The 15,392-nt window shown below is 45.4% G+C and overlaps 1 protein-coding gene across 6 annotated transcripts in view; it reads left to right on the top strand.

Annotated features, from left to right (window-relative positions):
• The window catches only part of KDM3A (lysine demethylase 3A), a 44,869-nt gene that overhangs the window by 15,427 nt on the left and 14,050 nt on the right, over positions 1–15,392 (top strand). For 5 of the 6 annotated variants that reach the window (XM_079111247.1, XM_079111245.1, XM_079111243.1 and 2 more), the window contains 4 exons: positions 4,793–4,956; positions 6,656–7,173; positions 10,257–10,461; positions 13,495–13,709. In XM_079111247.1, the coding sequence (XP_078967373.1) occupies positions 4,805–4,956; positions 6,656–7,173; positions 10,257–10,461; positions 13,495–13,709 (1,090 nt within the window). In that variant the 5' untranslated portion in view covers positions 4,793–4,804. Of the gene's footprint in view, positions 1–798; positions 1,875–4,792; positions 4,957–6,655; positions 7,174–10,256; positions 10,462–13,494; positions 13,710–15,392 lie in introns of those variants that run through there. The other variant, XM_079111248.1, reaches the window with a different exon arrangement.

Genomic DNA, 15,392 nt, shown 5'->3' with positions numbered 1-15,392 from the left:
GAGCCACACAGCAGGCCCGAGGTTGAGTGCTATCTTGCATTAGGTTTGGAGAGTGATTTAGGGTGTTCGGGTTTTAGGTTTCAGGCGATGGACTGAGCTTTACAGATGATGGCTGAAGGAAGGAGGTTGGGTGGAAACAAGGGCACAGGCGAAGACAGTGGGATTGTCCACCGTAGAGGAGCACGAAGTGAGCTACTCAGGAGGCAGCGTTGGCCTGACTTGGTGGAAGACTAGGCATGAGGACTGAGGAAGTGGGGGTTTCTTAATAGTGGGTAGAACAATTGAAACACCTGCTTCGTAGGACACAGCTGTGGCTTAGAAAGTGCAGGTGACCTGGTCAGTCATTTGGGGTATGTGTGCTCTCCCAGTGAAGAAAGGGGCTTCCTGTTCTATAAGGAAGTAGCAGGAGGGCTGTGGGGAAGTAAAGTGGCTTAGGACTCTGAAGAGGGCCAAACCAGGGAGTGAGTGAGCTTGTTAGAGTTGAGCTCAGAGGGCTTTGCCAGGTCCACCTGGCGGGAAGCTGGGTGGAGTTACAGTCTGTTAGGTGTGACATTGGGAAATTGTTAGCCATCTAGGGTAGAGACTAGTAAAGGCCAGTTTGCAGAGGCCAGTGAGAGTAGGCAGGTTCCGCCTGATGCAGTGGCTGTCAGTGTGAACAGTTGAGGGACAGTGGAAGAGGGAGGGTTGCAAGAGTGCTGAGGGACACAGAGTAGGAATGGCAGACCTTGTTTGGAGAGAGGGAACTGAGGTTAGGGGGCCTCCTGGGGGTAGGGGTCAGTTCTTCCAAGTGTCAGGGTTTTCAGCGATGGAAAAGGGGGTTGAGTAAGTTCGTGACTTTCAAGGAGGTGCTTGAGAAATGTGGTGTGTACAGATGTGATGTGATCCCCTGCCCAGCTCACGCTCTGGTGGACGGGGAATGGTACTGTCCACGCTGCCCAGGAGCAACAAGTGAACGTATTGGGCACAACAGAGCTATTAAAAGCAGAACCTTAAACCCTGGCCTGGGGACCAGTTTCTTACCCTCTGCTTCTAAAATGAGAAACAGAACTGCCATCTTAAAAAACCTGTTTCAGCTCTTCAGCACTAAACAAGGCATCTGTCCTAATGGAAACTGGAGGTCACAGGTGTTTACCTAGAGTATTAGAAGTCTTAGAAATCTGACTTTGATTTTTAAAGCTATGTTAGAATTTTTAGTCGATCTAGAAAATGCCACAGAGGAGGACCCTGTCCTGTGACTGGGCTCCTCAGAGACTCCTTGTTTGGGACACTTCCTTGCTTGTCCTTCCTTTATCAGATATTGCCGAGACCCCTTTTTTGTTGTTGTTTTTAACTAAAACCGTATTCTTCTATTGCCTCCTTGAATATATTTCCATATCAATTTTCTTTTTCATCCTGGGCGATTCTTATGATCAGGCGGGTTTTGGAAACCCTGTCTGGCCTGGATTCCAGGGGGACTGAAGAAGTGAAGCGGGGGAGCTCATGCAGGGCAAGTGGCAGATGAGGACCGCCAGCCCCGTCCCTGCTCACGCTTCCCAGGTTGCTGAGCTGGCGCAGGCTTGACTTGTAGGGTTGTCTTGGGAAGGCAGGATTTTGGGATTAGGTTGACGAGATCCTGGACTGCCCTAATGAGTACTTGTGGGTGAGATAGATCTGTGTGCCAGCCACAGCTGGCTCCTTGAAGGTCTTCTCTGCCTCGCGGACAATTCCTCGGAGTTTTGATGTTGCCTGTTTAATTGGGAAAGAGTCTGCTGAGGAGTGAGCCAGCAGTGTCCTTCTAAGAATACTGCCGTACACTCAATTATATTATCTCCGTCTGCTGGCAGGGGGAACTATTGCCATGACTGGTATAGAAGACCTTCAGGGAGACCCTTCAGGTAAGGAGAAACTTTGACCCTTTCTGAGTTAGGCAGTGCAGAGGTGCACACAGGAGGATGTCGGGCTGGGAGGCAGGTGTCCATCCTGTGGAGCTTCATCTAGGAGAATGGCAGGGGACATATGTAAGCTTCTTCAAGGAACACACCCCAGGTTAAGCTGATTCTGTCACACAGTGATGCAGCTGAGAAGACTTCATGGAAGTTTTCTGCATTAAGATAGTGGAGCCCAAATTGATTTCACTCTGTGTCAAGCTACTGTGGTAAAGCACAGTACTGTGCCAGGAATCACCCAGACTGGATTCAAACCAGGATCTAATACCAGAATTCAGCATTCTTAACTCCTGTGCTGTCGTCATCATGCCTCCCCAGATCCTGTCCTTGGTGAGGGGTTTACCACCACAGAAATAGCGTATTCCTGCTTCTCTCCTTCCTGCTAGCCCGCCTCTCACTTTCCAGCAAATACGTACTGTTTACTGTATGACCATTACTGACCATTACTACTGCCTCAGCTACTCGTAAGACTTACTTGTACCTGTTTAAAAGTACAGGGTGCTCACTGCATTTGTTCATTGGTACATCCTTCTGCCAGTCTTATTTTTTGAGCATCTGGCTTGAAGCGGTATTAACAGCGGACACAGGGACACAGCCTCTGCCCATAAGTAGTGTATATCCTTGTGAAACTGCACTAACTGGGAGGTGCTTTGACAGTGACAAGTGACTGTGCAGCATGTGGGAGTGTGAGAGAGTGAGGGGCTGCTTTGGAGTGAGTAGTCAGGGATTCCAAGGAGGTGACAGTTGAACAGGTTGAGGGCGGATGCAGGAGCTAGCCAGCCACTGCAGACTGTGCAGGCAGGGACCAGGGGAATGGAGGCTGGAGAGGGCTAGGGTGCCTGAAGACCAGAGGGAAGCCAGCATAGCAGGAGCACTGTGAGCAAGGGAGGGGAAGTGAGTGGCCGTGAGCTGCCAGCCCAGGCCACACAGGTTCCTGCAGGCAGTGCGGTGCTGCCATATCACTGACCTCTATGGGAGGAGGATTCTTCTGTGATGGACTAAACTTTGAATAGGAGGCAGAGGATCAGCAGAGATGGAAGGAAGTCAGGCTAGCTAGAAGACTTGTAGTCTGATGGGGAGAGATCTGGTAGTGTGGCAGGGAAAGAAGTGATAGATTGAATACTCTGGAAATGGAGGCAAGGTTTATTGATTCATTGATTGGGCATGGAAATGAGAGAGATGGAGAGCTGTTTGACAGTTTGGTGGACATTGTAGAGAGTCAAAATTTGCGTAGGTTTTCAATCCAATTTTTCTAATTATGTTCTCTGTAGATAATTTAAGCACAGGTATGAGTGCATCAACTCTAAACCTATTCAGAATAAGATGGTATCTGTGAGGAAAGGTGCTTGATAAAAATGAGCCTGGAATAAGGGCTGGTAAAGATTGGGCAGTTGAGACTTTGGGAGGCTAGCCTTTTAATAGGTGATTACCAGACGATTGCAATATAGCAGTTGAAAGACTTTAGAAATACACAACTCATTTCTTCATTTAAAGGACTAGAAAACAGTCCAGAGAGGTATGGTTGACTGTCCCAAGCCTGTCCTCCACCCGCCTGCCCGCAAGACCAAGACAAACACGTACCTTCTAGAGAACACTGGGCTCATGTTTAACCAAAGCAAAGTTGTTGAAAGTAGTAGAATATACAACAAGTTCACTCAGCACTTAAAGTAGCTTGAGGCTCTGCCAGAGCTTTGTTAGTGGTTAAGTTCTTATTTTTCGGATGTTTCTGTGTTGTTTTTGAGATAGTCTTGCTCTGTTGCTTAAACTGGTATGGAACTCCTGAGCTCAAGTGATGAATTGTCCTTCCTCACCCTGCCAGGTAGCTGCAATTATAGGTTGTGCCACATGCCCGTCTTATTGTTCAGATTTTTCTATTTAACGTATACTAGACAGTCTTTGCAGGGCTGCCAGAATAAATGAGGAAAACACTTGTGCACATGACGTCTAAATATATTTAGAATTGTCAGGTTTCAAGTTCTGAGTCAAATTTTAGAAGCTAATGACTGGAAGAAACTGAAGTCTCTTTGGGTTGGGTGGGAGGAGATGTGCAGGGCACTGTAGGGAGCATGAGGTGGCTGAGGGGTTGACTTAGCACATGTGGGCCTGGGGAAGCTGATTCCCACGGTGCAGCCACGGGGAATTGTCTTGCATGCACCTCTCCCTTCTTTTTTCATGGTGGGAAGTTTCTTTTTGTGGATGAGAAACTGATGAGAAGTGTTTCCAATGTATGTATTTTGGTGAAGGTAAAATCACATGAAAAGGGAAGGGGAAGGATGTCCTACCTTTGTCCACAGGCCTGTCATGACTTAATATTTTTTGCAGCTTGGAATGACCTTTGTGACTTGATGAACCACTTAAGAGCAAGAATCGTATCCTCAACCTTTATTGCATTGCACAGACTTATCTTGTATCCAGTAGGCCTATAAGAGTCCTAGGAGGTCTAGTCTCCTGCCAGTCTACGCAGTAAGTGCCTGGTGGGCACTCAAGTCATGTTGAAATGAATGCATGTGACGTTGCCACCACTGAGACTGTCACTGAAAAGTTCACTTCCGTGCATTGCATTTTCAAACAGTTGCCACATAACTGTGTTTTCCTGGCATAATGATTGAGGTCTAGAAAAGATCAGCTTGGAATCTTTTATAGGAACATTGAAGTTTTTTGGAAAGCTGAATTGATTTATTTATAGCCTTTAGGTATGAGTCCTTAATTTTGTGATTTATCACTTGTTTACTGTGCTGGTCTTTTATTTGGTGATGGTATTGTGCTCGTTTAGTATTAAGACAAGCAAATAATCTGAATTTTGCTAGCAATTCCTATTCCTCACCTAGGCACTTCCCTTTTAATATCTTTGGTTTGGTATCTTTTAGGCGTCTCCCAGTATGTGTCCTGTCCAGTCTGTTCCCACAACAGTGTTTAAGGAGATCTTGCTTGGCTGCACTGCAGCAACACCACCTAGTAAGGACCCAAGGCATCAAAATACTCCTCAGACGGCCAACTCTCCACCTAACCTTGGAGCAAAAATTCCTCAAGGGTGAGTGGTGCTTTTGTTGAAGATGCTTAATCACAACTAATTATTTGGGTCATAGTATTGTTTTTATCTCGGGTTGCCCCTGGAAGTGTTTCAAACATTTCTGAGAGGAGAGGTTGCTCAGATGCCTTCAGCAGTGAAAGGTGTAGACAGCACACAGCAACAGAAAGCAGTGTGGAAGGGAAGGAGCGGGCTCTCGGAATGCAAGGCCCAGTGGGAGTGCTGCTGACATTTGTAGAGCAATTGTCTGTCTAAGGAGGAGAGACCAGCTGGTTGGATGGGGGAGACTGAGGCCAGTGGGTGTTGGGGAGGGAGAGGTGGTTACAGTGAGGTCACCTGGACACGAGTCGACCCCCGGTACTGGTAAGGAGGTGGTGACAGAATCACTTCTCAGCCTTATCACTGAGAATCAAGTGTAGAATGTGGTAGAGGAGACATGGTATTGCCACACAAAGCCTTATTTCACAGTGAAGAAGATGAGTGAGAAATGTCAAGTGCGACTAGAGGTTTAAAGTGGGTGCGGGTGCAGTGAGGGAAGGCCCTCTCTTGGGAGCGGGTGGTGGCCTGTATAGGCAGTTGAATCAAGACTTACGAGGGGGCTGTTAGCAGTGGTGTGGAGAGGCAGGTCTGGGAGAGTGACTGGGGACAGGCTTCACTGGACCCAGGAAGACAGGCTACTTGGAGGGCAGTGCCACAGCACTCAGACGCAGGGGAGAGCCATCTTGAGAACAGAGCACGAGGGAGTTGCTGATGGCCAAGCCAGGGCTTCTAACCTGAATGCTGACGTGACGGCTGAGAGCACTGCCTAGCACATGTGAGGCCCGAGTTCAGTTCCTAGTACCGCCCAAAAAAAAAAGACTGATAAGAATGCTTAAGTGAGAACTTCTCCTTCAGGGTGAAACCATCTGTTAGAGCAGGAAAAAAGTGTGGTTAAGCCGTGTTTAAGGGGCAAGAACTCTGGAATGAATCTTGGAGAAATGAAGGATATCTCTAGGAAGATGGGGTGGTGCAGAGTGATCTGTGAATAAGTTAGTCATCAGCTCACCGTGGTGTTTGCTGTGGGTCCTAACCACCTAGGCTGTGTCATGGCAGGACAGGATTTGTTCTGTTGCTGGTTCATCTTGTGGAATACCTTTTAAGGAATTTCTAGTATTTCTAATACACATACATATTTAACATACATTTTTAAAAGTTTTTGTCATGCCTACCATGAGATCGAATGGTCTTGGCAAGCAATAAAAATAGTAGTTTTACCTTTCAAATTTAAACATAATCTTCATTATATAAGAAAGGAGAGTCCAGCACATGTTTCTCTTATATTAAAAAAAAAAAACTTTGATAATTGGCCCTGTACAGACTAATTTTGACACTTTGAAATCCACTGAGATAAACTTCCAGGTATAACTTTTGTTTCCACATAACATTTAAGCTTATTTTGAGGGAAATCTAAGGTTCACTGTGCTGTAAGAAATAAAGGGAGCTGGCTTTATGAGAACATGCAGGTAGCGCCCTTGTCTGGCTGGAGATGGTTCTGCCAGTTGTCGACTGATGACTTCCCTCCCGTTCACAGGAACCTGTCCTAGTTCTCTACCAGAGCAGCTTTGTCTTCCACGCTGGTTGCTGCAGGGACCCATGCAGTTGGTTTTGGAAGGCAGGAGCTGAAGGAGGCCCTAATGCTGCTCTGCTGCCCTGTTTGTTTCAGGTGTCCTAAGCAGAGTTTACCAGAAGAGCTTTCTTCCTGTCTAAACACAAAACCTGAAATACTGAGAGCAAAGCCAGATGTCTGCAGAGCAGGGCTTCCCTCCTCACAGTCTGCTCAGGTTGGGACTGGAGACCTGAAGATTCTGAGTGAGCCCAGAGGTAGCAGTGACCAACCCAAGATGGACACTGAGCAGGAAAGCAGATTGCAGTCTGTTCCACAGCCACTGCCTGGCCTTCCTAAGGAGTGCTTACCTGCAGAAGCTTCCCCCAAGGCAGAAGCGGGAATTGCCAATACCCCCGAGCTGCAGAAGCACCTCGAACATGCACCTTCCACGTCTGATGTCTTTTCAGAAAAGCCAGAGATGAAAGCAGGTGTTAACTGTGATAGCCGTAATAGTTGTGCAGGAAAAATGGTTGAACCTTCAGCTTTAGGTTGCCAGTCACAAAATTTAAAGGAGACTCCAAGAAAAGTAGACAATGAAAACTGTTGTACAAGAAGCAACAATAAAATCCAGAACGGTGAGTGTTTCTAAAGTCTTTATTTTTAGAAGATAGAGGTGGTGCCTATTAATCTCCCTGTGATAGAGTATATGAAAATGACTTTGTAGAAGAAGTTTAAGTGAGCCTGTGTTACACAAATGGATTCATGCCAACAGTTTTACTCTGTGCTCTAGTATTGGTGTCTGTTAACATCTCCAGGCTACAGGGATTCTGTTGTAGCCTTCACCCTGACTTTAACTGGTGCTGTTAGGTGAGTAATCATCCCAATTGTTGATTGATTGCAAGAAAGTACTTTTAAAAATAAAACCTAAAGTGAACTTCTGATTACTGTCTCTTCAGCTCTTGCTGATCTTCCTATCATGTTCACATTGGAGTGGAAGAGGTAACACTTCATCCTCACATGTAGTTCAGATCTGAATTTTTAAGAACAGATACAGAATTACATCCTCACTCTGGAAAAAGGAGTTTTGGTTAAAGATGTCAAAGGAACTGCCAGGCTCTTAACTTAGGGGGAGTTCCTGCACACCCACCAGTTCAAACTAAATAGTCTTTTTGTAGGGAAAATGGTATTGTGTTTCATACTACAGGGTGGGCATTTCTAGTTCAGATGTCCCAAATCTGAAATGTTCCAACATCTAAAACTTGGTGAGTGCCAGCGTTACACCGCAGCGGAAAATTCCGTACCTGATTGTGTGTGGTTTCCCAGTCAGAATGTACGCACACAGAGGCAACATATCCTATTACCTTCAGGCTGTGTCTGCACAGTAGGTAGGAAACAGAATTTTGTGTTTAGACTTGGGTCCCATCTCCAATATGTCTCATTACACATATGTAAATATTCCAGATCCAAAAAATAAATAAATTCCTAAATCTGCAGCGCTTCTGGCCCTAAGCATTTTGGATGGGGGTACTGGTAGGAGTGGGGTGCATTTCAGTAATGGCGTTCATCAGCCTCTGTTGCTAGAATTGGAAGAATTAAGTGACTTCGGCATGGTAAAGGTGCAGAGCTCTCACACTAGAAAGGTGCCTGGAATGATAGGCAGAATTATCACTTTTTTTTTTTTTTTGGGTGCTGGGATTGAACACAGGGCCTTGTGCTTACAAAGCAAGCACTCTACCAACTGAGCTATATCCTCAGCCCCAGAATTATCACAGTTTTGATAATTATCAGAATTGGGAAAAGCAGTGTGGCATTTGTTAAGTTTTTGAAACTTAAATCCCCATTCATTTGAGTCAATAAAAAACAAACCTGCCAAACAAGAGGGCAAAGTGTGGGGATTTGGCCTTTTTTAGTGCAGAGCCGGAGAAAGAGCTTTGTAGGGATTCTTCTGCCCCAGCTTCTTCATTTTTGAGGGTTAGGTTGATAAAGATGCTTATTTGCATAAAACTAATTGCATAAGATTATTGTTCCTCAGGAGTTACATAATTTCCAAAGTAAAGTGAATATTCATAACCATGTATCTGTTCTATGTCTTTATTCTGTTGAGTCATCAGCCCTCACACACAACTAGCTTTTGGAGCAGATCATTTTAATTTTAATTTTAATCATCATTAAAATTTAATTTATGTGAAGAAACAATAAAGATCCTATTGAGTAAGCAGGACAGGTTCAGAAGTGAGTTGAAGTCCAGCTTTGTCTCAAGTAATCTGTCATGCGGCTGTTCCCCATCTAGCTGAGCTTAAAGAAAGGAAAAACTCGTCATACATCCTGCCATCTGCAGCTGAGGAGTGAGCCTTCAGGATCTCCACGCTGCGGCTACCTGGAGACTGGCAGAACAGGGTCTGCTCCCTGGCTCCATGTAGGGGCATGTAGCTGCCTTTTTCCTGTTGAGGTGGAGTGTGGCTCCTCATAGAGGGCATTGCCCTGTGCGCTTGGCTCTGTTCTGAATGAGTCATGGGAGGGATCTGCAGTTGCTCTCTTCACTGAGGGATAGATGTAGACAGTTCACCTTGCTTTTCTCTAAGGGTTTTGTAGACAGTTCACCTTGCTTTTCTCACCTGTCTCTAAGGTGATGTCTTTTGAGTGATTTAAAAAGTCCATCCTTGAACTACTAATCTATTTTCTCCTTTCTTTACTCTTTCTTTCACTAACTGAATAAGAATGTTGAAGGGATCAAGGATTGTCAGCGTCGTTCAACATTTGACAGGGTGCTCTGGGCGTGCTTTAAAAGAGAGGTAATTAACAATCACCTCTGAGGAAATTACTGGGGACATTTGCTTTATTTAAAACCCTCTTTGGTTTGGGGTCTTTCTTCCAGACTGGCCTCTCCCTGTCTCAGCTTGTTCCCCAGAAGTTGTTTTTGTTGTTTGCCTGAGAACTCACTTCTGTCTTAGTATCCTTGAAGACCCTGAGGAAGGGACTTTTTTTCTGTCTGCCTTGGGCTCTGTTGTGGATTCCCCTCTGTTACTGGGTCAGTAATTACAATGTCCTTTGGCAGCTTTGCCTCTGCTCTTCTTTTCTGTAAAAACCATGTTGACATTTCTTTCCCAGTTCCTGCCCATTACAAGTTAAAACTTAACACCTGAGTTTACTCACAGTCCTGTCTGTGCTGAGAGGAGCATATGTGTGCAGGAAATTGAAGACATATCAAAGAGTTAGGTAACATCTTAAGGAGACACTTAGAAGATAGCTCTTACTTTGTAGACCAAGGGTTTATGCAGGAAAGTGGTTTCGTTTTTATTATATTTTAAATGGTTCACTTTCGTTAAGAGAGCTTTAAAAAAAAAAATCTTAGAACCAGTCTCTCTCGAGTGTGAAAAGGGGCAGAGTGACCTTGACTGCAGGCCTCTGGAGAGGTGTGCCTGTGTCTGCACTGCTGGCCACTGCGGGGAGCTTGCGTGAAGCCCCTGCCTGGACGTCTTGCGTGCGTGCTTCTGCTGTCAAGTTGTGAGAGGAGTGTGCCGACTTGGAGAGGACCAACCCTGCCAGTTACTCTCCTAGTTACCTCCTGTCGAGCCGTGTTTTGGGAATCAGCCGAACCAGGAACAGAGAAGAGAGTTCTTTCTTGGGGAATACTGACTTATTAAGCAGAATGTAACCAAATATTGAGGTGATATTCAAAAACTTGAGGCTCTGTTTCTTTAATTTTTTGTTTTCCTAGCACCAGCCCGAAAGTCAGTTTTGACAGACCCCGCTAAACTCAAGAAGCTACAGCAGAGTGGTGAGGCCTTTGTACAGGATGACTCCTGCGTGAACATTGTGGCACAGCTGCCCAAGTGCCGGGAGTGTCGTTTGGATAGCCTGCGGAAGGACAAGGAGCAGCAGAAGGACTCGCCTGTGTTCTGTCGCTTCTTCCACTTCAGGAGGTGAGCCATTGGAGGAAAGCCCACCTCATCTGGGCCCAGTCGCATACTTTTCTTCTATTGATAGTAGGTTTAGAACTAAGAAGGTAATGATTGCATTTTTAATCTGAGCTTTCTGCATATTATTTCCACTCAGTTTTTGTTTTTTGTTTTTTGAGGCAGGGACTCTCATTAAGTTGCCTAGGCTAGCCTCAAATTTGTGATCCACCTGCCACAGCCTTCCCAGTAACTGGGATTATAGACATGCACCCACCACACCTTTATTATCTGTTTTTTAAATGAAGCTGAGAAGCTTAGAAATACACACTTTTTTATTTCTAAAAGAAAAACAACACAAATAATCACTGTTAACTTGCAATGCACTGATAGTGTTTGACCATGAGATGTGTTCAGGCCCACCTAATTGGTGTATTGCACATACTGTTTTGGATTTATTTTCCACTGCACAGGAGGAACCTCTTGTTCACATTCTTCCTTTTCAACAAATACTTGTACATTTCTGTAGAAGAACCCATTATAGCAATGTTTGATAACTCATTTCACCAACTCCCTTATTGATATTAAGATGAATTTTAATTTTGTGCCACTAGAAATAACATAGAGCTGATCATCTCCTTGTCTATCTCTCTGACTAGTTTGGAAGGATTACAGGAAGTGTCATTGCTAGGTTAGAAGGTGTGTGTGCAAGACTGTGGCCAAATTTGCCTGCCAAATTGCTCTCTAGGAAGCTTTATATGTCTTTGCCCACTGACAGGATTCAAGCTCACTTGTCTTTTCCTTTGCCAGCTGGGTGAAGACATGTCTTGTGCAAAATCTCCAGTTTTATAGACAAAGCTTTCATGTTTATATTGTATTTTTTCACGAGTCAAATTCCTTTAAATTCTTCTGTCCTGAGTGAAGAAAAAGACAGCCTTATCTTCTCCTTCATTGAGACACAAATGGTGGTGTTCTGGGTATTGATGAAATTTAGATATAAGCCACTTTTTCGGAATTATAGCTATTTTCAGGTCCAACTAGTTACAATTACAAACAAGTGTTGATTTTAATATTTTCCTTTTCTCCTCCTCTTTTATTCAAAGTTAAAATCTAATTTAAAATCTTACGTTAAAAGATGGTCAGTGAGCTGAATTAAGTGCACGGTGACTTCAGTATTTAAGGAAGGTAGGACTCAGAGTAGTGCACGTGATGCACCACTGTGTGGCTGCTGGCGGCTCTCGTGCTCAGGCCTGGGTAGTGAAGACTAGTGCTCTGGAGGCTAGCTTGTCCTTGATTCCTGAGTAAACCCCAGTGCACATGCACGTCCTGAATAGGGCCTGTCCCAGGATGCCTCCTCAGTCAGGGCTGGCTTTGTCCTGCTTCCTCTCGGGAGCCTCTGTGCATGTGTACTTGTGTCTGTTTTGGAGAAGCTGCAGAATAACCGTGCTTCATCCAGGTCTTTGCTCCTGCTTAGACTCCTTCTGTCATGGGGGCTGCTGCATGAAAGGTGTGACTGGAACAAGGGCGCACGCAGTTGCAAGGGCATTTTAGGGAGGGGATGATTTTTTTCTTCTTCATAATATTATCAGAGCTTTCTTTAAGAACCACTGTTCTGTGACCATCTAAAAATCATTGATACTGTGATTTAGCTGTTTTCCATTTTTTACTTCTTTAAAGGGGAAGGTGCCTTGGGCTTAATGTTGTCATGAAGCCACTCCAGTAGAAACTAGAACTGTCACTTTTTTGGCAAAGGATGTCATAACTTCCCCTGATGCTTAGAGGAGAGTAAAGTTGTCCGTAGCCTCCTCATCACGTCTGTTTCCCATTGAACTCTCCTGCAGATAAAACAGAAGTAGAGGCGGGGTCTCAGCAATAAGGCTCAGTTGCCAGGTTCTGTTGCCATTACCTCCCCCTTGGAAATGGCTTTCAGACTTAGGTTTTAGTGTGATGATACTCTCTGGTTTGGGCTGTTAACTACAACTTGCATCTCTTCTTTGGATTGCTGGAAGGGTGTTTGTGTCCATTATGCAGCTCCTACTGTCTACCTTCAAGTTTAGCCTGCACTCTGCTGGACAGATGGTCTTTCTGGAACACACACTGTGTATCTCCCGGTTCCTCGTGGAGGAAGTCCTGATGCCCAGCAGTGCATTGAAGGCCTGCAGAAGTTGGCCTAACATTCCTCTCCTGATTCTTATCTCAGGGAACAAACACTTTGGTTTAATCTGATTGGTCTCTCATCACCCAATTCATCTGTCTTTCTTTTTGTATGAAATAACTGTTTCCTGAACATAACCTTCTCTATCTAATATTAATATCTACCTTTTTTGTGAATCATGCTCAATCACTACCTGTACCAAGCAGGCAGCTTCATAAGTAGCCCCATAGCACTTAGTGACTGTCACGACATCATCATATCCTCCTCTGCTGTGCATTTTGGGTCAATTTCTTATGTCTCCAACTAGAAATATGTCATTCAAAAAAGATCAGAACTAACACACAACTTAAGAAAAAGCCAGATGTGATAGGAAATGGAAAGGGAACTCTGGGCAAGTGCTCTGCCTCGCCTGACTTCTTGGTTCTAAAGCCCATCCTGGTGCTTCCTCTCACTCCTGTGATGCACAGCCGAGAGTCCCACCTCCCCGCTCAGTTGCCTTGCTTCAGCAACTGAGTAGTCTCTTCTTGCTTAGGATCATTCTGAAATCAGTGGAGCTATTCAAATCTGATTAGATTATCTTTCACCTTCTAGTTATCAGCTTCCTTCTGGTAACTGGTGACTGTTCTTACTGTGAAGCCCTGTGTCCATCAGGCTGAGCTGCTGTCTGGAGGGAGTATGTCTCTGTCTCGGTGTGAATGCAAAATGCACCTGTCCCTTCTACCCTCCCACTCCTCTCAGGTGTTTCTTGTAGGAGAAAATACAAGCTTTTTGTCTTTCTTTTAGCATTCTCAAATAATGGACTGTAATTAGTCATGGAGATTACAGAAAACCATGAAGGGCTTTATTGATTTAAATAGTAATTAAGAAGTGGTAAGTCAGTTTTGTGTGTTTTCTGCTTTCTCTAGGTTACAGTTCAACAAACATGGTGTGTTGCGGGTGGAAGGCTTCTTAACACCAAACAAGTATGACAGTGAAGCAATTGGCTTGTGGCTACCTCTAACCAGAAACGTGGTGGGGACCGATTTGGACACGGCAAAGTACATCCTGGCCAACATTGGAGACCACTTCTGTCAAATGGTGATTTCTGAAAAGGAAGCTATGTCAACTATTGAGCCACACAGTAAGAGCATCTCTTAGGGGGTAGGATGTTTGAGTCCAACTTGATTTTTGTTTCCAAGTTGACACCTAAGTCCGGTTACACGGTTTCATTTTCACCCAGAGGTTTAGGTGACTTGGGTGTAGAGAAGTGGCTGCTTTCCTTTGATTGTGAGCTTCTTCAGAGTCAGTCTCCTATTTGCGGGGTTATTTGGGGACATAATCCAAGCAGCAGCACTCCTATTAACGAGGAAAGACAAAGGTGTGGGGAGGCGTCATGTTCACAGCCTCCCTGGCAGTGCCAGCCCCCCAAGGCAGGTGAGGAGGCCTCAGGTTGCTTTATTTTAAGGCAGAGGTTCTTAATCAGGAATACTTTTCAAAGAAAATAAGAATGGACAGTCTGTACCCTACCCCTCCTGAGTTGCTTCCAGGCCTGAGAATGGGAACAGGCTGGGATGGAAGTGATTGAAGGGGTCACTTGAAGGTTCTTGCTGGACGCAGCCCACCGAGCCAATAGGAGCCAGGGTGGGTGACCCAGTAGAGCAGACCTGCTTGGTGACATTCCAAGGTCACCAAGGAGGACAGTACACCTAGCCTGTCCATGTTCCTCTGCAGAAACAAGACACCCAGCCAGAAGCACCAGGACATCTGTCTTGTAAGGCTTGTTTTCTTCCACAGTTTATCTTTCCCAAACGGTTGAAAGTTAACAGGGAAGCCTTTCCGCTTGCATGACCAAGTGTGTTTGAAGACAGGCCTCCACAGAAGTTAAACACCACCAGAGATCTTAACTACCAGAAATTAGCAAGCATAGTTTAAGCACAGAAACGTTATTAGGTGTATGTGGATTATTTCTCTAGAGTCCAAGGAACGGGAACCAGCAGTGGAAATCCAGAAGTGGGTGGGTCAGGGATCTGAGCTGCTGCAGAACCAGACCACACTGGCAGGAGGAGTAGCTTTAAAATACGCCATTTGTCAGGGTAGTGGAGCCTCTCGGAAGTCAAGATCTTGTTCAACTTTTTTGCTGTGGTGTCTTCAGCAGAAGTAGTAAAAAGAACCTCTTCCCCTTTGAATGGAGATGGTGTCCTGAATTGGACATATGTGGGCAAAGGAGTTGATGTGAAGGCGTCCTTGGGCACAGCGACTGCTGTGGGCAGCCGTCCTGGTGAGGACCAGTTGCTTCGCTCCTCAGCCGCAGGGCTGTGGGAGGAAGGGCTGGTCTTCTTTTCTGAAGGTGTTCGTTTTGCATGGATCTGTCTCTTAAAGGCGCCTCCCCTCCCGAGGAGCCTGTCCTTGCTCGTGAGCGTCCCGGCCCTCTCCTTCCTTCTGTGACAGGCTGGTCACATCAGAGGCCAGCACCTCACTGAGTGGTGCTGACAGCAGCTGCCGAACCTGAGGGCCAGCCTGCCACCCTGACGCTAGGAAGCACCCTCACTGTCGACTCCAGTTCTGTCTTCTTGATGACAGACAGCCACGACATGGGTGGCCAAGAGATCTAAGAACGCTTTGTAATAAAGAGGTCTAATCCAGGTGACCAAAGTGAAGTCCAGAAATCCGAACTTGTAAAAAAAATTTGTAAGATATTAAGAGCTCGTCTCGTGCATGTGTGAAATAGCAGAAGTTCACTCAGCAAGTGGGGTAATTCGATGCAAACGGAAGTGTGGTCATTTGGGTCCTTCAGTCATTTTGGAAGAAGGAATGCATTCACCAC

Source organism: Sciurus vulgaris, assembly GCF_902686455.1.
Source record: "Sciurus vulgaris genome assembly, chromosome: 14".
Classification (NCBI taxonomy): Eukaryota; Metazoa; Chordata; class Mammalia; order Rodentia; family Sciuridae; genus Sciurus; species Sciurus vulgaris.
This window is presented reverse-complemented; position numbering and strand designations above follow the sequence as displayed.